The 24,426-nt window shown below is 40.5% G+C and overlaps 2 protein-coding genes across 2 annotated transcripts in view; both read right to left on the reverse strand.

The window, feature by feature from the left end:
* The window catches only part of EFHC2 (EF-hand domain containing 2), an 81,198-nt gene extending 74,187 nt beyond the window's left edge, over window positions 1-7,011 (reverse strand). The window contains exon 1 of the mRNA XM_031051412.2: window positions 6,887-7,011. The gene's annotated coding sequence lies outside the window, so the exon portion shown is untranslated. The remainder of the gene's footprint in view (window positions 1-6,886) is intronic.
* Window positions 7,012-11,231: 4,220 nt separating this feature from the next.
* On the reverse strand, window positions 11,232-23,407 carry FUNDC1 (FUN14 domain containing 1). Its single transcript, XM_005151717.3, has 5 exons — window positions 23,264-23,407; window positions 20,940-21,096; window positions 18,958-19,033; window positions 13,425-13,553; window positions 11,232-11,874 (listed from the first exon to the last, which is right to left on the reverse strand). Exons 1-5 carry the CDS (start codon window positions 23,292-23,294, stop codon window positions 11,797-11,799), a joined length of 471 nt encoding a protein of 156 aa, XP_005151774.1. The 5' UTR covers window positions 23,295-23,407; the 3' UTR covers window positions 11,232-11,796.
* Between the last annotated feature and the right edge of the window lie 1,019 nt (window positions 23,408-24,426).

Genomic DNA, 24,426 nt, shown 5'->3' on the forward strand with positions numbered 1-24,426 from the left:
TCTGGCCATGACTCCTCTCTCAGCTGAGAGACTCCTTGGGATGCAACATTTGCTCTGTTTTGCTGCAGATAATTTACAGGAGGTTTGAGTGACTGTGAGGTTATTTGGAAAAATAACCCAGCCCCCTTTGTAAAACCCATTTCAGGGTCAGCAGTTTTGCATTTGGGAAGAGGACAGGTTGGGAGTTGGTTGCATGTTTTCAAACAGCAGCTGCACAGAGGCGGGGGTGAGACTTCCAGCTGTAGAGACAAGCTAGATCTATCCAGGCTGTGATTCAGTTGTCTAAATGTGAAACACCCAAAGCATCCAAGTCATCCATATGCAGCTGGTAGAGATGACACAAAACCCCATATGGAAGGGTTGGACATCCTGGGGTTTCCCAAGGACACTGGCCCTTTCTGGTTCAGGTTACCTGAGTCCTGCCCCCCCTGTTGCCCCAGCAGAGATGAGGTGGCACCCAGATCTCCAATATCCTAGACAAACAATTGTATGCATGAAGGGATGGCACTTTTTGCTAGAGGTCCATCACGTGAAATTTTGGCTGCCCTGTGAATCCCTCTGCAACATTAGGCTACCTGAAAAGCCTCTCACTACATTAGATTAGTGCATCCCAAAGTCACAAGAATTCACAGCTGGAAGGAACACCCTCCCAACCATTACGGCCTCATGCACGAGGCAGGGCTGTACATTTCTGAGCCATCACTGCTGGATCTTTCCTTAATCCTCTCTTTGAAAAGTTGAACAAAACATCCCTGGGTTATGTCTTCCAGGGCTGCATGATTCCCATCGTCAGGAAGTTTTCTCTATTGCTTAGCCTAAATCTTCTTTACTTCAGTTTAAGCTGATTTCTTCTTGTCCTTTTGATGGACATGGTGAGCAGTTGATCATAATCCTCTTTAATAACAACCTTGTACATACTGGGAAACTGGGAAACAGATTTTCTGAAAACTTGGTGTTGGCTTTAAAATAACTCTTCCAAATTATTTCGCTTTTTGTTACACTTGGCCACAGAATAAGCAGTTTTCATAAAAGAAAGAGACAGGAACGATCATTTGATAACCAACTTTATCCCTCTGCAAACGCAGGTTTTTAGTCCTCTGAGAGGTGACCTGTCAGACATTAAACTGATGCTCTTATCTATCAGTGTCATGTGTAATCTGTAAATCCTTCTGGTGAGATAAAGGTTTGCAATTTTATTCCAACAAAAATGTTTGAAGACTTTAACTGACTGGTACCTCTGATCCCCTATTGCACTTGCAGTGGCCTAAGTTACTAGTTGCTGAGCCAAGGAGAGTTATATTAGGTAATCTGGATAGTAACACAATAGACTTCCTCCTTCTTACAGAAGCTGGAGATTAGGAAAAGCAGTGCAGATAACCAACAAAACAAAAATACACTGATTTAAGAAATCACTCAGGAGCATTTTCTCAGCCATGAATGACCGATGCTTCCCCTTAGCTGTGCATGTTTGGCTCCTGGTGTGACCCTTGAGCTGCGTGTGTCCACATCTCCTCCTCTCTGCCAGAAGAAACCTCTTGCACAAAACCCAATTTGTCTTCTCTGAAAAATTAAACCCATTTGTCAAGGAACAGGAACCCTGTCTGAAACCCAGAATCCATTGGTGCTGCTGCCATTCATCCATGGGAATTGCTGACAGCCTTTGAAAAGCAGTGCAAAACCTGTGGGTGCCTCACACTACTGTTCCAGTTTAGATGATGGAACTGGGGACATCAAGTCCGTCACTGCTCCTTACCTTGAAACGGAACAGTTTGAGGAAGAAGCAAGGAGCAAACAAGACTCTGTCTCCCAATGCTGAGATACTTGTGCTGAAGATTTACTCAGAAAACACCATATTTGGTGTTATATATAGGTCCTCCATGGTGTGACATGATAGCTCAGAGGAGCAAAAGTGAAAGGTGACAGTGGTGGGCACTGCCTTGTGGCCCCCAATTCTGTAGGAATTGAAGCAATTCCTCAGTGACCTGAGGAATAAATCATGGTTTTGTAGGCTTGGTTATGTTTCCCAAAACACCCACACTAAGCCATGGGAAGCACCGTGCTGTACCCCACTATCTCTGTAACCTCCCACAGGGAGCTCAGCTGCCTGTGTTTCAAGGACCCAAGGCCCAGCTCTGATACGGCACAGCTGTGTAACCTTGAGTGAGGCTGCTGAGAAAAAGCCAAGGGAACATCAGCACATAGATAAGGGAGGCAAAATTACTGTCGGAGGTGGGGATGCTGAACCAGGCTTGTTGTAGAGCTCAAGAATTCTGAAGGGAAAACACCTGCAGGGAAAAAAAAGAAAAAAAAAAGAAAAAGTGAAACTGTTTGGGGATTGGTCAGATATAAGGGGTTAGCTGGGTCATGTTGATGGTGTTATCTCCCACTGCACAGGGATAACCAGCTATTTGAAATGCCTGTCATCCCTTGTAGTAAAGGTATATGACCCTGCTTTGAAGCCCAGATGTCCCTCCCAGCCTCAGGGATTCTGTTCAATGTGTGGAGGGATGCTGCTGCAATGACACCAGGAGGATGGCCATGTCCTTTCTGAGCAGCACAGCGTGGAAAAGTACCTAAAGGGGGCCCACAAGAAACCTGGAGAGAGAATCTTGACAAGGGTACATAGTGATAAAGTATGGCTATAGACTGAAAGAGAACAGATTTAGATTAGATATAAGGAAGAAATTCTTCCCTATGAGAGTGGTGAGGCACTGGCACAGGTTGCCCAGAGAAGCTGTGGCTGCTCCACCCCTGGCAGTGCTCAAGGCAAGTTTGAATGGGGTTTGAAGCAACCTGGTCTAGAGGAACCCTTGCACCGGTGCTGGGAAGAGGGCTCTGGGAGATGGGGATGTGGGCAGCCTTTTGTGGGAGCTGCTACCCGGTGCAGACCCTTGTCATGGTCCACACCTGAGCTGTGGTGCAGCCCTGCCTGGCCACAGCCCCTCTGTAACATGTATTAATAATGTAGAGAAAACCAACATTTGAAACTGTAGAAACATCAGAAAACCTTTTGAAGGGTAAAGGATGAGTGTAACATTGTCAAGACCTCTTCTCATATTGATGAGAAAGGATCTGCACTAAGAAATCCTATTAATAGAGATGATTTGCATAAATCTTTTGTGCAGCAGACTCCAAATCATTTGTATTCTACATACTTCTCCCATGGCATGTATGTTAAAATAATGTATTTTTAATAATATATTCATGCTGCCACTTTACAAATGCATGCAGCCATGACTCACCAGTGTCTAATTTCTCCTGCAGAAGTGAACTCAAGCTCACAGATCTGTAAATGCCGAAACTTCATTAAACACTCACCAGTTCTCAATAATTCCCCTTCCAGTACCTTATCACAACTATCCCACAAAAGCTTTCCAGCATCTCACTCTACAATCCTAGGATATGATTTATCACTCTAGTCTGGGTGCTCTGAGAATTTTTAATAGTACTAATTGCCTTATTATCCACTCCAGTGCAGGAGTAAAACCTTTTGACATTTTCCTTCCTTCCCTGAGGAACACAAATCCCAGTTCCTGGGATATTGCTTTCTGCTGCCTCTGTGATTAGTGGGGCAAGGAATTCCTTTAGGCCCTTTGCCTTATCAACCTCATCTGTCACCAGCTTTCCATTCCTGTCTCTCTCAATGCTCCCTAATCACTTTGCATCTTCTGTTATTTTGTGTTATTTTTTTTCCTTTTTACTTGTGATGACAATCTTCATCACATATTCTAGTTCTTATTTTCTATCAAAGTACTTTTCCACACCAGGATCTGTGATACTCACCTTGCTCCAGTTTGCTATTTTTAATTTAGTATAGGAGCGCCTATTAAACAAACAAACAAACATGGCATTTTTCTGGCTGTTCTATATTTGACAAGTTGCTGCAACAACCCCAAGCAAATCACACACATACACAAATTTCTGTATGTCACCTGCCAGATGACCTTAATTTTCTAAAAGCAAATCTGATATCACAAAACCATTTGGCAAGTCTCTAACCTTTCAAATGCCGACATAATAAATTAATTTGCCTTGTTGGTTTGTTGTTTTTTTTTAGCTAAAACCTGGAATTAATTGCAGTACCACATATCCTCAGTATCTATTTTTCCTGCTAAGTGTGAACAGCAAGAAGAGACCAGCCATAGAAAAGCATTTACGATGTATGTTCAGACGTGCAGAAACACAAGGCTAACCCCAGGAGAAAGACAAGAGGGGCTGAGGGGGGGAACACCCGACTTTCACAGTCCCATAGATACACTGCTCAGATGGGACCCCTGGGGCCCTCTGCTCACAGCAGGATGGTGGGTCACCGACACTGGACCATGTCAGCGGTGCCTTTGTTCAGCCAAACCTTGTAAACCCTGAGAAGGGAGGACCCACACCTGCCCAGGGTGACCTGTGCCAGGGCTGCACCACCCTTTTCCTAATGTCCAGTGTGACCCTCCCAGACCACAGCTTGTGGCTGCTGCCCCTTGTTGAGGAGGGTTTGGCTCCATTATCTTTGTAACTCCCTTTCAAGTATTTGTAGGCTGCCTTAGGTTGTCTCAGCCTCTCCTTCACCAGGCTGAACAACCTCAGCTCCTCTTGTAGGTTCTATGCTTTTGGCCACAATCAGCTCAGGCATTTTTCTCTGGACCCTTTCCTATTTGTCCATATTCCTCTTGAAGTGGAGGGCCCCAAAGCAGTCACAGTATTCCAGGTGCAGTGTCACCAGCATCAAGTACAGACAGGCAGAACACAGATTTCTGTAATTGCTGACCATGCTCCTTCCAAGGTACCTCTGTGTGCAATTTCCTTCATTTGCAGTGAGAGTGCAGTGCTCGAAGTCCATTTAAGGTCCACCATAACCTCCATGCCCGCTCCAGCACAGCTACTACTCAGGCAGTGGCTGTGTATGGGGTCAGCCTGAACCAGGGACTGGACTTTCTGCTTCTCCTTGCTGACCTCTGTGACACTGCTCTTCATGCAATGCTCAACTTCTCCAGCTTTGCCTTTGAATCGAAGCCTTACACTTCAGTGTGCCAAATACCTCTCATTTGGCATCATCCACAGTTTAAGGGGCTGCATTCTGGACCATCACACAGATCTTTGATGAAGATACTGAACAAGTTGTGCAGCAGCAGTCCCTGATGTCCTCTGCTCATTGCCACTTCCAGCTGGATACCAAAACACTGACTGATCACTGCCCTTGGGGCCTGTCAGTGCAGGCAGTTTTCAGCCCACATAAGAGCTCCTGTTCTTATATAGCCAGTCATTTCATCAGAGAAGAACAGGCTGGTAAAGCATGACCTGCCCTTGGTAAATCACCTTGTCACCCTTCATGCCTTTGGCATGATAACAACATGTTTCATGGAATTCATCCTACCCAACCTTCAGCACCTGCAGGTCAGCAAGTCATGGCCTGGCCTGCCTTTAAAAATGGGGTAAAATGGGTCCTTCTAGGTTAGATAGATCTGAGTCACTGCAAATGCCAGTTTTAGAGGAAGGTAAATTTGCCACACAAATGCCCATTTCCTTTCATTTATATAAGTAGGCCACAGGGTACCTAGTTCAACCTCTTTATTCAGACAGACAAATTCTATTTCTCATGCCTTAGCTACACATTGTGCAGTCCCTGGTTTCTGATTCCTTGCAGACTATGTGAGGGTTCCAAAGCCTGCCTAAGGATTCCTACAACAGCATGAAAAGAGAGAAAGAACAAGTGCATATCACTTCTAGTGTTTGTTCCACCTTTGCTTTCATTTACAAACTGGTTAGTCACTGAAGCATACACTTAGCTGTACTCACACAGGCAGCCTTAAACCAAAGCTCTTTTAGAAGCCAGCATGCAATTTAGCTGTCACAAGAAACTTTTAAGTTTGGAAACTAAGAATCATATTTGATGCCATACAAATATGAAGAAAAAAAAATAATGCCATAGGCAATTTCTCAATGTTTTCTAACTTAACATGTGTATACTCTTATAGGAGCGTCAATAGACTCCCTTATTGCTGTTAATTTTCATTCCTCCTCTTTATTGTCTCAAGTGGGTTTTGAAACAACATTTGGCAACACTTGTTTTTCAGACATTCCTTTCATACATCTGTAAGTTTTTCTTACATTTACGGCTTTGTTCAGATGCATTTTGGGTTAGGTTTCTGCCTCGGCAACACCTCGCTGTCGAGGCATTTTGATGGTCTCATGGGAGAGGATTTGAAAAGAGAAAATAAAATCCTGTATATTTGGCTGCAGTACGAGTTTGTTGTCTGTTAAACACATCAGGAGACAGCGTAACATTTACTTCACAATTAATACTTCAAGAAAGTAAGATGTTTAATTAAAAATCATACTAGATGTATTTGCTCTTAATTCTCTAGGTCCCAGGAGTGGCAAGCGTATATAGACAGGCTGTTGTTGCAATGAAAGTTCAAAGTATCTATATTAAATGGGAATTATCTGGTTCAATACTCATTAATTCCCTTTGTGGATGTTAATATTTTCTGTTAAGCATTTTTTAAACATACAGTCCACACATGCAGAAATGGTTTTTATAGCTTAAGGCTGTGAGCAATTGATTTCTCTCTTCTGGGGGTGGGGAGGAAGGGGAAAGGTTGATGGTGAAGCCAAAGCCCCTTGCCTCAAGGATTAGATGTATAACAATACATTCCAGTTCTCAGGTAAGCAGCCTACCAAAAAGGCAGCAAAATATCTGGGTTTAGCCTACCTTCCTTCTTGTTAGAGCATTTCTACTGCAAGCAGCATATTTAACTATTTAGCAATTACTTCTGTTAAACTTCGAGATGAGACTCAAGTTTCTGTCCTCCCTCCCATGAATGCTGAGACACATCCACACAACAGAAAGCATCAGCAGGAGAGATCAAGGATATCTCATGCCAAAATACCTTACATTGGTTGGCAGGGTACTAGTGTAGGACCCAGGAGACATTTTCCAGGAAGAGGTAACTAAATGCAGTCTCCAGCTTCACCTCTACATCTCAGCACTCCAAAATTTAGATGGCCTCGTAGCTTGAATGTGGAGCCAAACATGATTGAGGTTTCAGGCTGTGCTGGATCAGCACTAGATGCCTTATGCAGCCTTACCCCACAATTATCTTAATTGAAATTGGCTTCCTGTCTTACAGGTCCTATTGCATGCCTGCTGTCCCAGTAATTAAGAGCCCACTGTTCACTTCTCAGATTGCCCCCAAATTCACAAACACCAGCTTTTCCATATGTCCCAGTAGTGTGACATCACTACATTGCATCAGACCTGCCTCTCAGTCAGAATAGGGGAAAACAGCTCTTTAGCTTATCGTTCCTGTCTAATTTTTGAACTGTAACACAAAATACAAGGGAGGATTACACCTCCTAATCTTGGCAGGTTGGATTCTAATCCTTCTACTCCACCACCAGCCTACCCTGCGAACAGCCCTAGAGTGACCAAAACTCATGTTTGTTTTTTTTTTTTTTACCACCAGTCTCTGTTCCAAACTGTCACATAATTCCAATTGTGCTGAATTTGGACAAATGTTATCTTTTTCCACTATCACATATACCACAATACAAGCAGCTGCATACTGTAAAAGTGTGATTTTTTAAAGCAATTCTTAGAGATTTCCAACAGTTTTCTAAAAGGTTAGGAGGAGGCATTACTGATGCTTCTTCACTTCACTATGTCATATATGTTAGGAAATCTGCACAGACATCACTTTTGAGTTACAGTGTTGACTTCTGCATTTTACTCTGCATGCATCCCCTCTTCCTAAGACCTCTTGACAAATGCAGTTGACTTGAGGAGGCCGCTGTATCTTTATAACATTTCAATTTTCAGTCTGGCTGCTAGAACAGAAACAGCCTTCAAAGACTTAGCCGAATTCTGGCCTCTTAAAATTCAGTAATAAGATCACACAGGTTTTGATCAACCAGGCATCTCACTCCTAATTAAAGCTTATTGCCCAGTCCTGCTTTAACTGAAAAGAAGTAATTTCAGAAAATGTATTCTCCCATTAGGGTAATACAGAACAAGTAGATGATTTATTATCAAACCTCTCTCCCCAAACCCATTCTCCAGTAAACTTTTAACAATTGTTCACTACAGAGGAATACATGGTATGCCTTAGTCAATTGTTTAGCTTAGCATTTGAGAAGCGATTGCTAAGAACTGTTTGAGAGGGAAAAAAAACCCCACAAGCTTGTGGAAGACAAAGGCAAGACAATCCAGTCACTAAAGTCATTTTGTCTTCAACTTCACCAAGCAGTATTAACCACAGCCAGCAAAACCTGATGCTGATTTTCTTGTACCTTTAGGTAAAACTGATCACTCCTGCAATTCAGCTCAATGTTGCCCCATCCTTCATTGAATGGAGCCTGTTCTTTGTTTCAGGAGAAACAAGTTCCATGGACCGATTAGGTGTTATGTGAAAAGCTCTCTTGTGCTAGGTTCATGTTTTTTACCCTTCAGTAAAGTTCTTCAGCTGTACAATAAAAGACATAGAAATGCTGCCTCAGCCTGTCATTAATTTACATATTTCTAACACTTCTTAATAATCTGCTTTCTAAAATCCTGGTTTTTTTCCCCAAAAATGCTCTTCAAATACATTTTATTCAATCTTTATTTTGCCCTTCTTTGACTCTTCTTAGACTAACTTTGACATCATTCCAGAGAACTTGCCACCAGAAACATAGTACTTATGCTATGCTCCATTCTGTTCTCAATAATCCCATCAATTTTTCTGAGTGTAACTTTATATAGCATTCCCCTACATACAGTGACAGTTCTGAACATACACATATCAAATCTCAGGTACTTGCAATGAAATACTGCATTTATTTATCTTGGCACTTTACATTCACCAAAGTTGGCTACTCCACCATGCCAAAACCTTATCAGGTCTAGCTGTCATTGTTGGTAGCATCCCCTCTACCTCACCAACCTAAGGAAATATACTGGAGAACTTCGCTAATCTTTCTGTGCCAGCAGAAAGCCTGATACAAACCACCAGTGCTCACCTTTTCAATTACATGATTTCTCTGTACCTTTTTTGTCCCTCAAACACTTTTCCATGTACAACATTCTCACTCGAAAAGCTTGAAAAAAAATTAAAACTTCAAATATAATTAATTCGATCAATTCATTGCCTTACTGAGTCTCAGATATCAGCAACAGAACAGCAGAACAACTTTCCCCTGCAGAAGTCAGTCTTGCCTACTGCTATAGAAAAGGTTTCCTTTGGTTTTGGCTGTTTATTTTTTTTGTTTTTGTTTTTTTTTTGTTGGTTGGTTGTTTGTTTTTTAAATCCTACTTTTACCTATCATAGAATCACAGAAATATTTTGTTTGGAAGGAACCTTAAAGATCATCTGGTTCCAACCCCCTGCCATGGGCAGAGACACCCTCCACTAGACCAAGTTGCTCTGAGCCCCATCCAGCTTGGCCTTGAGCACTGCCAGGAATGGGGCAGCCAAAACTTCTTTGGGCAACCTGTGCCAGTGCCTCACTACTCTCACAAAGAAGAATTTATTCCTACGATCTGTGTCTACCCTCTTCTAGTTTAAAGTCATTATACTCTGAAGTACATCATAAGAAGCCTTTTTAACAAGCACAGTAAAAGATGCTCCCTTGAAATCCTTTCAGAGTGGACTCTTTAAAAATGCAAATTTGCAGGTTCATGCTACTGAGGTGGCCACGTTTTTCCTAAAGCTCTTCAGAACACTCCAGCTCTTTCCAATCAGGGTGGGTGACTCACGTCAGTTGGCTCCAGCAACTATTTTGAGATGCCAAAAGCCCATTAGCTTCAGCAGCGAAGAGAGCTGACTTGTTACCTTCCCATTATTCCTTGGACTGAACACTAAGGAAAAGAAGCTTTCATGCTTTAACACTTTCATCTTATTTTTTCTTTAAATCCCAAATGACACAGCAGGCACATTCCTCCATGGGCTTCTCATAAACTGCAACAACTGAGTTTACATAGCTTTAGATATTCACCTGAAACCAAAGTATTTAGGATGCTAACATGTTACTTGTGTCTGTTCACGCTCCTTGCACTAGAAGGTTTGGTTGGGGGGAAAAGCAGGAATTTAGTTTTCAGAAATCTTTAATAGTCTTTAGATTAACTAAACTCTTAAACATCACAGATACATGACATGCTTCCTAAATTACTCACCTTGGCCACAAACATGCATATACGAACCCAACATACAATACAGAGCTCTGAAGTCCACAGATGCATTAATCTAAGCATATGCTGAGTTACTGTGTCCAATACCAAGATGATGGATGTTTGTCTCATGTCCTGTACATCCAAAGTTCGCATCCATCCATCCATTTGATGCTAATGAATCACTACTGCTGCTCACATATGCGAACGTGAACCCATAAAGCCTGCATGAGAGACTCAATTTCACATTAACCTGCTGGTTAATGGATAAAATTGGAGAAAGCGGGGCAGAGCAAACAGTCCTTCTTGGCTAGAAACTAAACGACTAAAAGGTTCACAAGTTCAAAAACAGGAAAAGGAATTAAGCATTTGTTTGGAATTCCAAATTCTTTAGAATAACCTAGTAACAAATTACTAAAACCATCCTGAAAAACTACTTGAGAATAAATTTTTTAGTCCATCCACAGTTATGCTTCCCCATCTCCTTCAGAATCCACTTCCTGCTTCGATCCATCAAAGGTGGAGGCAGCAAACATACCCAACAGATAGTAACATTGGCTTTCCCATACTTCCAAAGAAACTGTCATTCTTCCTATAAGCTAACTGGAGCCAGCTTGTAGCCTCGTTTTTCCACAGCTTACACCCTTGACAGTGAAACTCAAAATAAGTGACAACCCCAAGCATTACATCCAGCTGTGGAGAACACAGAGACAATAGAGGTGAATATGAAAGTGAGGATCATTTCCAGCTACCACAGACTCCCAGAGCAGCCCTCAGTTCATTCAAGGCACTCTGTACGTGCACCCTGTGAAGCCCCGCAGAGTCCTGGCTCTTGCAAAGTGCTTGTGCAGAAGCCTCACCTCTTCACCTCACCAACTGAAGTCTGAAACAGTCTCTGTTGTTTACTGAGTGCAACAGTTACCTCTGTACTACAGCTTCATCAATGAGTCGATGTGTGTCTATGCATCTAGGAAAAATAACATATACACATTTTCTTGGCACACAAATATCAGTTATATTTGCAAATATGCCTACCAGATGCCTGCAGTGTATAAACATGAGACTTTCTTATTTCCTGTGTATACAAAGGCCAGAGTCAAAGTTAATTTTCACCTTTAATAAGCTCATGATCCTCTGTTATTTAATACTCTGTAAAAAGGTATTACAGATTGATAGATTATTGCCATGATTTCTAAAGAACAAGAACAGCCATGAGGCTGAAACTACAATAACATATATATTATGGAGTCACTGATATTATCTACTACAGCATGAAGAAAAATACTTTAAAAATAAACAATTATTAACCAAAAACATACAAATGGAGCTTTCTTTCTTACAGTCTGGTTGCATATCTATATTCCAAGAATAACATTTAAAAAAATGCTAGATCTTGAAAGGTCATAGATAGAGTCATGATGAAGATGAACCAGTTTTGCCCAGAAATGGTTTAACGAGCACACTGCAGAGTTTTTCAGCAAATCCTAGTTTTGCCAAGCTTCAAGAGGCAAAAGCCTGAAATGTAAAAGCTTCCACGTTGTCTAGATAGTCCACTCATCTTGTTCCGGAAGGCCCAGTGACCCCCTCTGCTTTCAGAGGGCATGTCACCACAACTGTTCTTCACCAACATGAATGCCACCAGGAAGAGATTATTCAGGTCCTTAGGATGCCAGGCCCAACAAAAAGCCTCCAACAAACCCACTGGACACCACAATGTTCTGTTTGATAAATTCTGTTGACTGAAAAGAAAAACAGTATTTGTAAAGAACCAAATTAATTAAAATACTGAAACTGGGGAGGGACTGGGGGGAAAGGTTTAGGGAAACAATATGTTTAAAAACATACAAAGCTTGGTGGCAACTGCTGGCAGCAATGGAGTGAAAACTGAGTCCTGTCCGTTTTTAACAATATATATAATATACAGCTAGCATTTTGAAAGTCAAAATACAGAGGAATTGTCATAGCAATTTCATGCCAATACCACCTTTGTTTTGATTAAAACAAGACAGATGTTTTGCAAACTCCCTTGGCAAAAGAGCATGAGCACCACCATGACTGCCATTTTAATCCATTTTAATCATGACTTCATTTTCATCTAGTCTTTTTTTGAAGACTAGATCCTTGGAAAAGAAACACACCTCACTCCATTATAAGCCAGCTTCCTAACAACCTTATCCTGTGAAGCACACTTATGTATGATAACATTGTAAAATATGTCATGAAGTAATAGCACAGAATATAACACATTACATCAAATGTGATATTTCATATATCCTCCACTTCAAACACTTTGGATTGGCTAATAATATGCAATCAGAAGAAAGTAATATAATGTGAGGTCGGCTTAAATATAGAAAATCTCCATCCTGTCCCACCCATTTCTGCAGAGCGATGGAGAAGGACTGGTTAAACTATTTAGGGTATAGAAGCAGCAAAAAAACCCACCTTTCTTGAACTTCTACTTCACATTCACATTACAATTCACAGTAAGTTTTACCAACCTGTATGTAACTCCATACAGTTTAAACCTGAGATGTTGGAACTCCTAATTACAGAGTGCTAGCATGGCTCCTGTTACATTCTCTGTAGCATATTCTAAGTCAGGATTTACAGTTACTGAGAAAGAAACTTGGATCACTTGTACGAAATGTGAAAACAGGTTAAAACAGGCTAAGCACACTATTTTTAAAAAAGATTAAAAAAGATAAAATTATTAAAGTCTTCAAATGACAGAATGAAATAGCCCCAGTGACACTGATCAGTATCAGAGGCTATCTTTTCAACATAGTATATAACTGACAGATTCTGAAGACAGATATTCTTTGAACTGTACGAAAATGAGATTAAAAACCACAACTCTACTTACAAAGTAGTTAGAGCTTTACTCCAGAAAGGTCAGTCTTTTCCAACCAAGTAATTCTGTTATCAGCAGTCTAAGATGATGTTTTACGTCTTTGCAGCTGCCATGTTTTAGCCACAATAACCTCAACTTTTTACCATGTCATGACCTTACTAGTTGTCTTACTAGCCCAGACTTCAGAGGGACTAAATAGCAAAGCCAATGACAGTCCGTAAGCTGTATGAGCTGTAGAAATGCTTTAATTTGAGGGCTTTGTGTCATTTTTAAGTATGAACAAAACAGAAAACTAAGTTAACTTTTAATAAAGTATAAAGCCAGACCATCTCTGTTGCCTTCCAGTTTTGCCCCTGTGATTTCAATTAATCATCACCTCTAGCAGAAGGTAAGAAAAACTGGCTGGTAGAAAACAGGTTTTCACCTTGGACTCACCTCTTCAATTAGAGTATTGATTTCAGGTGCTGCCTTATTTGCACGCTTTTTTAACTGCTTTTTTGCTTTGTTTACATCTTTTTCAACTCTCTTCCAGTCAACTTGTACATATCCACTATGACTAGCAATCTAGGAAAATAAAGGGTATTTAGTACAGTTGTAGTTAGCATTTAATGAGTCAAAATACAGTATCTTAGTGTCTACAAAGGTTTTTTTGTAAAAAAATAGTAACAACAGTTCAAATTAGAACAAGCAATGTCAAAGTTCACTAGACTCTCTTGTTGCCAGTTCTCTCTAGCTATAAAAACAACAATGTTTTTCCTTCAGCATTTACTGTAACTTTAATTGTAAGAAAGGTGTTTTCACAGGACAGCAACAAAAGAACTGTTTTGTTTCAGCTTCTTTCAGAATTGTGGAATTCTTACCTGTGACCAGCTATCTAGGGCTAATCAAACTCATCCTAAGGAATACTGAAAACTGTATTATTTTATCCTACAGCATTTAAACTGTCCAACAATAAAAAAGTATTTGACACAAGAGAAATCTCATACTTTCTACAAAACAAAGCCAGTAAGTAGGAAAAACACATGGCCTGTGAACAAGTTCTGAAACAGCAACAAAATGGATAACTGTTGAGGGATTGTTCATGCCAATTCAACTCCCAAAATGCTTAAACAACATCCACAACACTTTTAGTACATTTAACCATCATCCGCTTTGCCTTATTTCTCTTATGAAGATTTGATCTGGGAACAAAGATAGATGTTCTGTTACTTGACCAACACTGACAGTCCCACCAATTTTCTTATGCCAAGTTATAGAAGAAATTAATGTTTAAATGAGAACATACCTTAAGAAAAGTATCAAAATCAGGCAATTATGCATGCTTTAGAGAACAGCTAAATACTCATTAATTGGAAAAAAAAAAGAGGGGAAAATAAATTCAAAGATTACTGCTTATTTTAACTACTAAGACAAACAGATATAGACGACGAACTACAGATAAAAGAGTGTTATATAAAACACTCTTTATGACAAGTGAGATGTCTCAGGTTCTCCTTCAGGTCATGTTTAGTAAATTCATGTGAAACTTATGTCACAGGGTTCTATGCAAATGGTACAATTGGTAAATACAAGTCACACATAATGAATTTCAGTGGAACTTTAAATATTTATATCTATCTAATAATATAGAAATAATAATATTTGATAATAGGAATAATAATATATTTACTAATATATAAACATAAGATATATTTAATTATGCAATTTATTAGGTTTGGCATAAAAAGGAATGTTTCACATTGCTTACAGGCACTGAATTTTGACTTTCACATAGTTTTTTTCTACCAAATAACTGGAAGTAGACTATCTATCTTATTTTACAAATAGCCACAATACTTAAGCAATGTATTTCACCACAAACTAGAATTTCGTGATCCTAAAAAAAAAAATTAAAATGAAACAAGTGTCAGACAGATGTTGGTGGAATTCAAAATAAAGCTCCTAAAAAATGCATCAATGTAGGAATATTAGAAATACGCTTATCTTTCTCTACACAAATCAAAGAACACAAAGAATCTAAAAGGAAGACCTCATTTTGGGAGTAATTTGTAACTCTGAAACATTATTAAAAGCAATGAGAAACAAATCCTTAACAGTAAAAATTTATATGGCAAGATGGCAAAAGACTTTTAATTTTGTCAAAGACAAAATATTTCAATATCAAATAGCCAAACAAGCCCAGAAGGTATGTGTGAGCTCCCTGTGCTCAACTGCTTGCGCAGCACACAGAAGCCATGTATGCTTTTAAGGTATTTTCTGGTATTTAGATAGGTAGCAATCCCCATCACACTCAACCAGTTTCCAGAACTGATTTGACAAATCTCTCCTTATATATGCAAAGCTAGGGAGGGACTGAAAAATAGTACAACACTTTTTGTAAGAGTGTCGTGGTTTAAGCCCAGCTGGTAACTCAAAACCACGCAGTCGCTGGCTCACTCCCCCTGCTCCCAGAGGGATGGGGAGGAGAATCAAAAGAATGTAAGTCCCATGGGTTGAGATAAGAACAGTCCAATAACTAAGGTATAACACAAACCCACTGCTGCTACCACCAATAACAATAATGATGAGGGAAATAATAATGGATGAGAATACAACTGCTCACCACCCCCTGACCAATACCCAGCCCGACCCAAGCAGCGATCTAGCCCTTCCAGGTAACTGCCCCCACTTTATATGATGTGGTACAGAATACCCCTTTTCCTAGTTTAGGTCAGGTGTCCTGTCTTTTGTTTGTTTGTTTGTTTTGTTTTTTTTTGGGGGGGGGGGGGGGGGGGGGGGGGGGTGGAGGGGTGCAGTGGTTTGGGGTTTTTTTTCTCCCCCAAAGATTTACTTTTCGTAAGTTAGAAAATAATTTAAGGAAGAACTGAATTCATCAATAGCATATTAATGGGATGAGGCAAAATATATCATGCAAGCAGAAATAACCAAACAAAAATATTAATTTATGGTTAATAACAGTCAACACACAAAGGGAAAACCTGCAATTTGTATGTTGACTCCAGAACAAAAAGCAATGAAACCATTATTAAAAAATAAAGACATTTAAAACCACAAAGAGAACAGTCACTCATTAATAACAATTGTTTTTAGCTAATTCATTACAGCAGAACCATGAGTTCATACTTCCTTACTCTCTGGGATTTCACCAAACTGTGCTCTATAAAGTAAAAGTTACACATGGAAAATCCCTCACTTTTTATGAGAAATAAATTACAATTTTCTCAATGTAGTGCATGGCTACTGGGTCTTACACCAATACATTTGAAGAGCTACATCTATTTCAATAAAAAAAGACAGTTAACCAATCAAAAAAGCTGACAAAATACCTCAAAGATGTGATAACTAATCTTAATTTTTAAAAACTATGCAGATTTGTAACGCCGTTCCTCAGACTAGCTTTCATTTCATCTGTATTATAACTGAAAAACTTTATACCACTTACAAAAATTGGAAATTTTTTTTTCTTCTTGTACAAACTGATACTCCAAAAATGCATTGATTTCAGCTTCCCACTACATTTCCCGAGAGGAAGTCATCACATACTGAAGAAAAAATGCCCCCCCCCCCCTTTTTTTTTAATTTTGAGAACTGAAATGTTTCACTGAACAGGCTGTAGCTGAGAATCTTTCCTTCTGTAGTTCTTCTTGTTTTAGCGCCTACTTACAATGTCAATATTGCAATCACCAGTTGAAATGGAATCTGCAACTTCAGAGAAATTTACAGGTAAAAAACTTTCTAGTCATGTGCTGAAACACTCCTCTGCCCACTCAGGGGAAACACTGAACATGTATTCATAGGGAAATTAAAATCACGATGTGTGATCTTAAAATGAAAAAATTAGAGACTACAGCAATGTAATTACACTACAGAATTTATGACTCAGCTTTAAAACGCGAAACGTTTTGAATCAAAAAGAAAGACCAAGGCATTTACTTCATTCCTTTCCAACAGAATCTGATCTTACTTAATTAAAGATATAGACAACTCAATCAAAATATGCAACTCATTTTTCCATTTGGACAATATTCCTTTTCAGATACAATGTAAATGAGATCGACCAAGAAATCAGGCACTCAAACACATGGCAAATCTATTTTGTGTACAAGAAAGCTCCCCCCAAACTTTACAGCTCAACAAGTGAAAATACTGCACAAATAATGTGTTTTAAGCAAAATTCTTTTTTTTATAGGCCTTAGTTTTAACCTTCTAGTTTCCTATAGTCAGTAGTACTAAAGAAGGCATCTGCAGACAACATTCTGCCTGTGACCCCTGGATGCCAGGCCTCTGTTCAGTAGGCTCTTCAGTCATATTTACGTAAGAATTGTCATGAAAAGACTTAAGACCAATGGCTTACAAAATGGGAAGAATTATTCAGATCTTCAAGTCAACTAGATGAAAAGGATGATGAGTACTTAAAGATCCACTGCATATATATGTATTATATTAACTATATAAATATATATAAAGATTTACTTCTTCCCTCATGATCCAGAAATACACATTATAAGCTAAAAAAGTCTAGAGTTCTCCATCACATTGATTCATTTGCTGGCATAGCATATTTTGCCAAAAGCTTTTATCTGGGTTAAGTCTAAACCATTTCAGATTTGACACTCTTGTACAATTCATCCCTATGTTTAAGTACAAGCCAAATAACCGGTGATTTCCAGGAGATTTAAAAAGGTCATCAGTGCACAACGGTGAAGTAGAATTAATGCTAATACTACAAAACTTCATATCAAGGCTACTTTTTCTTGACTTTTTACATTGTTGTTGATGCTTGCTTTTGTATAATTCAAAATAAAATACACTTTATATTTTTTTAAAGCAACTTAAACCAAACGGTTCCAAGAGGATACATTCTCACATAGAATGCTGCAGTTCAGTTGTATGTTTAGCATGTGGTTTTAAAAAACCAAACCAGTAGAAAACACCATCCTGAAGTAAGTAAGAGTTCTTCAAACACCTGTGACACCTAGATGCATTGTACAGCAGCAATCAGAGGTACTCCCCAGGCCTTCCTGATCAACGGTTGAATGCATGAGCCATTATAATCAAAGGAGTAACTAAAAGTGGGATATGCCTTTCAGAAATCCTCCAGGGTGATGCTGGAAAGAATATGTATCTTTTAACATCATGTCTCAAAAAAGCTGTGTGTTATTGAACCTAAGCAGGCACCAGTTTATTTCCTCTAGGAAATCTGAGGAAAAATGACAGGCTTACAGGTATTAAGGTATGAAAAACGCCAGTAAGAAACATTAAGAATTATTTGGCATCTTACAGAAAGATATATGAAATTCTCCTTTACTTAAAGCTTTGCCATCTAATTTGCAGCCTTTTTGGAAATATGTCCTGCCCTAACCACAGTATCTGATGAAAAATGCAAATGGTCATGCCAGATAACATCATTAAAGAGTTCTGGACTTGAAATGCAATTGAACAGAGGAATGCAATGAAGCTATCAGAAATCAGCAAACCTTCAGAGGCTCAACACATATAACTAGTAAATACAGCATGGGGAGAAAAGAGAAAAACAGGGCTTCAAAACAGGACCTCAGCAAGCCTTCCAAGCAACTGCAAAGAGCCCCTACTCCTTCTAAAGCACCAACAAAATTATTGTATCTATTTAAAATAAACACAGCTTAAATTACTTGATCTCCCATAGGTTTACAGGCAATCCCTCTAATGTGGCAATATTGAGTCACACACAGCATCTCAGTTTCTGCACAGAGGTTTCGCTTACTGCAAGCTATTTTACAGAATAGAGTAGGCACTGATTTACCACTGGTTTTTCACAAATGTCACGTTTGTAAACAATTTTCCAGCTGAAATAGAAGTTTTTGACAGATAAGACTAAAAAGAGAGTAGATAAGAAGCCTACCTAATTAAATTTTGCCCAACAGCTGTGTTTTTCCTATTGTTTAATAAATAATATTTGCCAACTTATAAAGTATGAAAAGCTACATACTTGAAGCAGAAGAAAGCCACCACCTACTGCAGTTGCTGCAAGCTTTCCAACTTTCTGGAACAAAAATCCCGCACACCTTAGGAGAACAAAACAGAAAAACAAACAAACAAACAATGAGTCCAATGAAGTTGTCTGCTGAACAATGCCATATTCCAATATTACCAACTACAAATATTACTATTTTGATATTTAACAAAGCAAATATATAATTTCACATCTCTAAATTTTAAAATCAAAATATTTAATAAAAACAAATTTTAATTAATAATGTCTAACACAAGACAACGTCAGTCATGGTTGCTAGTTCAGGGCTGTCTTATGGCACTTTAAAGTTACTTTGAGAACTCCAAACCTTGTCTTTACACAGAAGCTATATGCTGCTACTAAACAGTGTGTTATTAAAGCACAACGTAAACACATAAAAGTGCCATTATGACTGCTCCCCAAAAAATTGTAAATATATTATACCATCATTTATATTAACCACACAACCCATAACTTAAATATCTTAGGTAAAAAGAAGTTACAACCCTTCCACAAGAGTTAAAATCAGCAGGGGCCCTTTACTGGGACATGACCTTAGTCTATTATGAACCAAGGAAAGAAGAAAATTAATTATCTTGTTCACAGCCTCCAAACACTTCCACATCAAATAGAGGACAGCAAAGACATGAATATCATTGAATAGTTTGGGCAGGAAAGGACCTCTGGAGGTCATCTAGGCCAGCTGCCTTCCAAAAACTGGGCCAGCTGCAAAGTCTGATCCAACCTCCAAACTAAATCAGGTTGATCAGGATTCCTGATTGAACTCGGGAAAGTGATGAACGTTTTCAAGGATAATGGTTTCATAACTTCTATAGACAACTCTGCTAGCATCTGACCCATGCCTCGCACCAGCCCACACAAAGCGGGGAATGTTTCCCCCCAATATACGCATAGTGAATTCATACTTATATACATGAATACATACAGAGGTATATGCATCTACAGATGCTGAATTATATAGTTTCCAGATCCTTCAATAAGCCAGTTTTTATGGATTCTCTAGAAGCTTCAGAGTTTATGTATATACAGCTAACTTAAAAAATAATTTTAAGGCAACAGAAGCAAATTAAAAAAAAAATCTGCCTGAAAGTTAAGCCTACATGACTCAAAGCTGTACTGAGCCTGGCCATGAAAATTTAACTTTTAGTTTTAACTTCCAAATCTTGCATAATTCTGTTCTAAAAGCTACCATGATCCCATAATGTTGCTTTTCACCAAACTTATTTTTTAAGAGTGCTAGAATAGCCCAATACCATTCAAATACCTTTGACAAATAACAAATACCTTGACACCGCTGCTAAGGCTGTGACCACATTTCCCAGTTTAAGTTCTCATCTTTACTGTCTGGCTTTCACGATGAGTTATTTTAGCATAACTATACTGTGGTATCTCTCTTCAGTTAAATGAGAGCATGTAACAGCAGACTGTTAATTTATTCAAAATGGCTCCATCTGAATTTAGAGAGGATAAAAAGACTATGAAATTGGGCCTTTAAACAAGCTATATTCACCCACACTTTTTTCCTTTTTCCTTAGTTTTTTACCTATAAAATATGTCTTAGTCATAATATCATAACCAGGTTTCTAAATCTATACTAGTAAGGAAATAAGCTTTTCCATACAAATAAAAGCTAAATGCAGTAATTTTCCATTTATTTCTTGTACTTTCAGAGCTCTGACATTTCCCCAAATCCCTTTCACAGTGACTGGTAGGTGTTCCCTTTGATAACTGGCATTTTACCAATACTACAAAAACATTTTAGAATGATGAGTCAGAGTAACCAGTTAAAAAATTGTTCACACATGAATAATCTTGATCAATGATAAAGAAAATCCCATTACAGGAGATAAATACACATATGCTTCAAATAGCCTTGGAAATGATCTTCTAACATAGTAAAAGGTCTGGGACAGTTATGAAAAGTGATGCTGCCTTACCAGCCAGTCACACCGCCCATGACAATCTGGGTAGCTACAGAGTATTTTTCTACAACTGGTCCTGAATTCCGGCCAAACACACGATTCCACCAATGGTGACGCCGCGCATACTCTGTTAAATCCAACACTTCATAGGAATCATCATCACTGTCATGTTCTAAAGAAAAAAAGAAAAGTTATTTTTCTCCATTACAGAGTAAATCAACAAAGTATGTAAAGCCCCCAGACATCAACAGAACTGGTTTTGGTATTAAATGGTCAATGGTGAAAAGTTGAACAGGAATCTCCTCCCTGTTCAAGTACAGGAGCTAAAAGGTACCAATGAAACTACCAGGTAGCTTGTTCAAGGTTAAAAAAAGGAAGTCTTTCTCTCCTCTCCTTTAACCCCCACTCTCCAGAAGCCCTGGTTAACCTGTGGAACAGCTTACTGCAGGATGCTGTAGATACCAAAAGCTGATATGGACTCCAAATAACAACAGAAAATACTAAAGGAGGAAAAAAAAAAACAACCCCAAAAAAACAAACCACAAACGGAAAGGTCCAGCAGGGGCTGTCAGACACAAAAGGCAACTGCCATAGTTAATGAAGTCCTAGGCTGAAAATCACTGACAACATTCTGAGAAAGGATCAGTACATGCTTGTCCTGCATTTCCTAGCTCATCCACGATTTAGTGTGTGGTGTTCCTGCCTATGGCAGGGGGGTTGGAACTAGATGATCTTAAGGTCCTTTCCAGCCCTAACTATTCTACGATTCTATCCTGCAGCTGATGGCCTTGAGGCACAGAATGCAGGGCTTTCATCTGACCTACTGCAACTGCTCTGATGATCTTTAGCAATATGAAACAAGTCTAACTTAAGAGAAAGTATACACATCTCTTCTGGCTAGACCTAAACCTTGAGACACTGAAAACTTCTGGCCTAGTGTTTTCCTCAGGGGGGCAAAACCTTCCCATACACTAATAAGCCAAAAACAGGCCGTTCTGTTCCTTCTCCATAATAAGTGAAACAGATGAGGCTGGGACTTCTATCGAGTTCCACATGTGCAATACAATTCTGTCAACATTTTCAAAACAGGCATCCTAAAACTTCAAATTAGAGATTCAAAACACCACGTGGACTCAAACATCAAATGGAAAAGATGGTTTTAAATTTCTGGATGAAAAATGTATTAAATCACAGTTCTACGGATACGCATGCATAAATTAAAGTCCATGTTGGCTAAATATATATATAAGGTGGAATACAAGTTCGGCAGTGATGGTGGGACACTCCATAGAGAAATTAAATTACTACCTACAGTTATAAAGTAAAACTGTAGATATAAACATTTGATTAATTATTTCAGCACCTAAGCATCCTTGAGTACTAGAACATAAAAAGCATGTCCCAGAATGCTAAACAGCTGTTACTGAGCCTTCTTTCATTCCAACTTAGAGGTAATGGCAGCAAACTCTTTTAACTCCTTTAAATGGAGAACATAAAAACACTGTCACAGCCTGTTAGTTAATGGTGCCCCTAAATTAATATTACTCAACTCAAAACTCAAGTATAACATGTTGTGTGGAAAAGATTTATATATTAAAAATAAATTCTTCACTATGAGGGTGGTGAGACACTAGAACAGGTTGCCCAGAAAAGCTGTGGTTGCCCCATCCCTGGCAGTGTGCAAGGCCAGGCTGAATGCGGCTTTGAGCAACCTGGTCTAGCGGAAAGTGTCCCTGCTCATGTCAGGGGAGCATGGAACTGGATGATCCAAACCATTCTGTGACTCACATAACTCTCAACTGATGGAAAATACCCCGTTCCTTAAAGGCTAATACTATGCACACTCTCTAAGCACACGAAGCTGTGCCTGCGCAGAGCGGCGTTACACGGCAAGGCCATGCCAAATACACCTAAAGTGCTGCACGTTGGAAGTCGCGGAGCTGACAGAGGCCACGGACACTGCTCCGAAGCTCCCAGCGGACCCCGTAGGACTCATTCCGCAGCCTCGGGCATCCCCGGCGGGGTTCTCGTGAAGCCCAGGAGGGGTCCGAGGAGGCCAGGGGGGAGACACGGAAACGGGGCCACCAGCATCAATGCAGCCGCCACTCGATCCCGACCGGGGACGAACCAACGGCGAGGCGCCAAAGGCGGCCTTCCCCACCGGCCGCAGGAGGGACGTAAGGGGGAGGAGCAGAGCCCGGGCCATCCTTCCCCCGCCCCCACGGGCCGGCACCGGCAGGGGACCGGGCTGCCCCCTCCTCCTACCCCCCGTTCCCGTAAGGGGACGGGACGGAACGCGTCCCTGTGGACGCGCCCGAGCCCTTGGGGAGCTCACTGACCTGCGGCGGAACGGGGCCTCCGCGCCGCCATGTTGGCCGGTGTTGACAGGGGAGCTGGGCCTGGCGCCGCCTCGCTCCGCCCCCAAAAGCCACTCTGCGCTACCGACTGATGCGCTGCTCTATGCTCTCCCCGCGAGCCGAGGCCCCGCCCCCTCTGCGGCGCGGGGACGCAGAGCGCAGGCGCTACCCGCTCCTCCCCTCCACCATCCTCCCCCAGCGAGAGAGCGGGGAGCGCTCTGGGACTCCCTCCGTGGAGGCGGGTGACGTCACTGGCAGCGCGGGTCCCCCCGGTGCCGCGAGGGCCTGTGGGAGCTGTAGTTCGCAGGGTGGGTGCGAGGCGGCCATTTTGGAGGGGGGCATCTTGCCGCCCTCTCCTCACGGGCTCGGTGGGTGCGGTCAGCGCCTCAGTGTCCGCCGGCCGTCCCCTTGGCTCTGAGGGGTTGCAGGCCCGAGGCATGCCTTGGTCGCCCAGTCACTGTGGCAGTGGCGGCCCTGAGGCTTTGCAGCCTCGGGCTTCTTGTATGTGCAGTAGAAGACTTCTTCACCCTGGTGAAGTCCTCAAACAGGCTCTGAATCACTCACGCTGTGGATGAGAAGTTAAGGGGTGTCAGGGCTGGACAACGAACTGTGTGCCACTGTAGTGTACCACACATGGTGAGGACAATGGGAAAACAAGCATCGCATTGCCATGGGTATTCCATGTCCCATAAAAACTAATAACCAGGTAAAAGTGTGAGGCCCCTCAAAGAACCATGTTAATGTAAATGTGAATTGTGAAACATTTAGAAAGATGAAATTTGGAATTGCCCAACCCCAGTTTACTCCCTCCCTCAATGCCACGGTTGGGTTTTGGTAGGACAAGAGCCTCACAGCTGTGTTTTACAGCTTTCATTTTGTTTTTATTGTGTGCAGCTCCATACAGCCTTTGTAGCCAATGTAGAGGTAACTGATGCAGTAAGTACAGCTTCAGATGTGTGGCAATATGAACATCAAGAAAGACAGTTCAATTATCGTAAATAATAAAAGAAAATTGGAAATGGATTGTTTTAACATGTTTAAAATCTCTCATTTGAACTCTCCTGCTGCAAATAGACAAGACAGACAATTATACTGCCAAATCCTACTTTTTCCCATGTCATAAAGCTGTTTTTATGGAGTGAGAT

Source organism: Melopsittacus undulatus, chromosome 2 (assembly GCF_012275295.1).
Source record: "Melopsittacus undulatus isolate bMelUnd1 chromosome 2, bMelUnd1.mat.Z, whole genome shotgun sequence".
Classification (NCBI taxonomy): domain Eukaryota; kingdom Metazoa; phylum Chordata; class Aves; order Psittaciformes; family Psittaculidae; genus Melopsittacus; species Melopsittacus undulatus.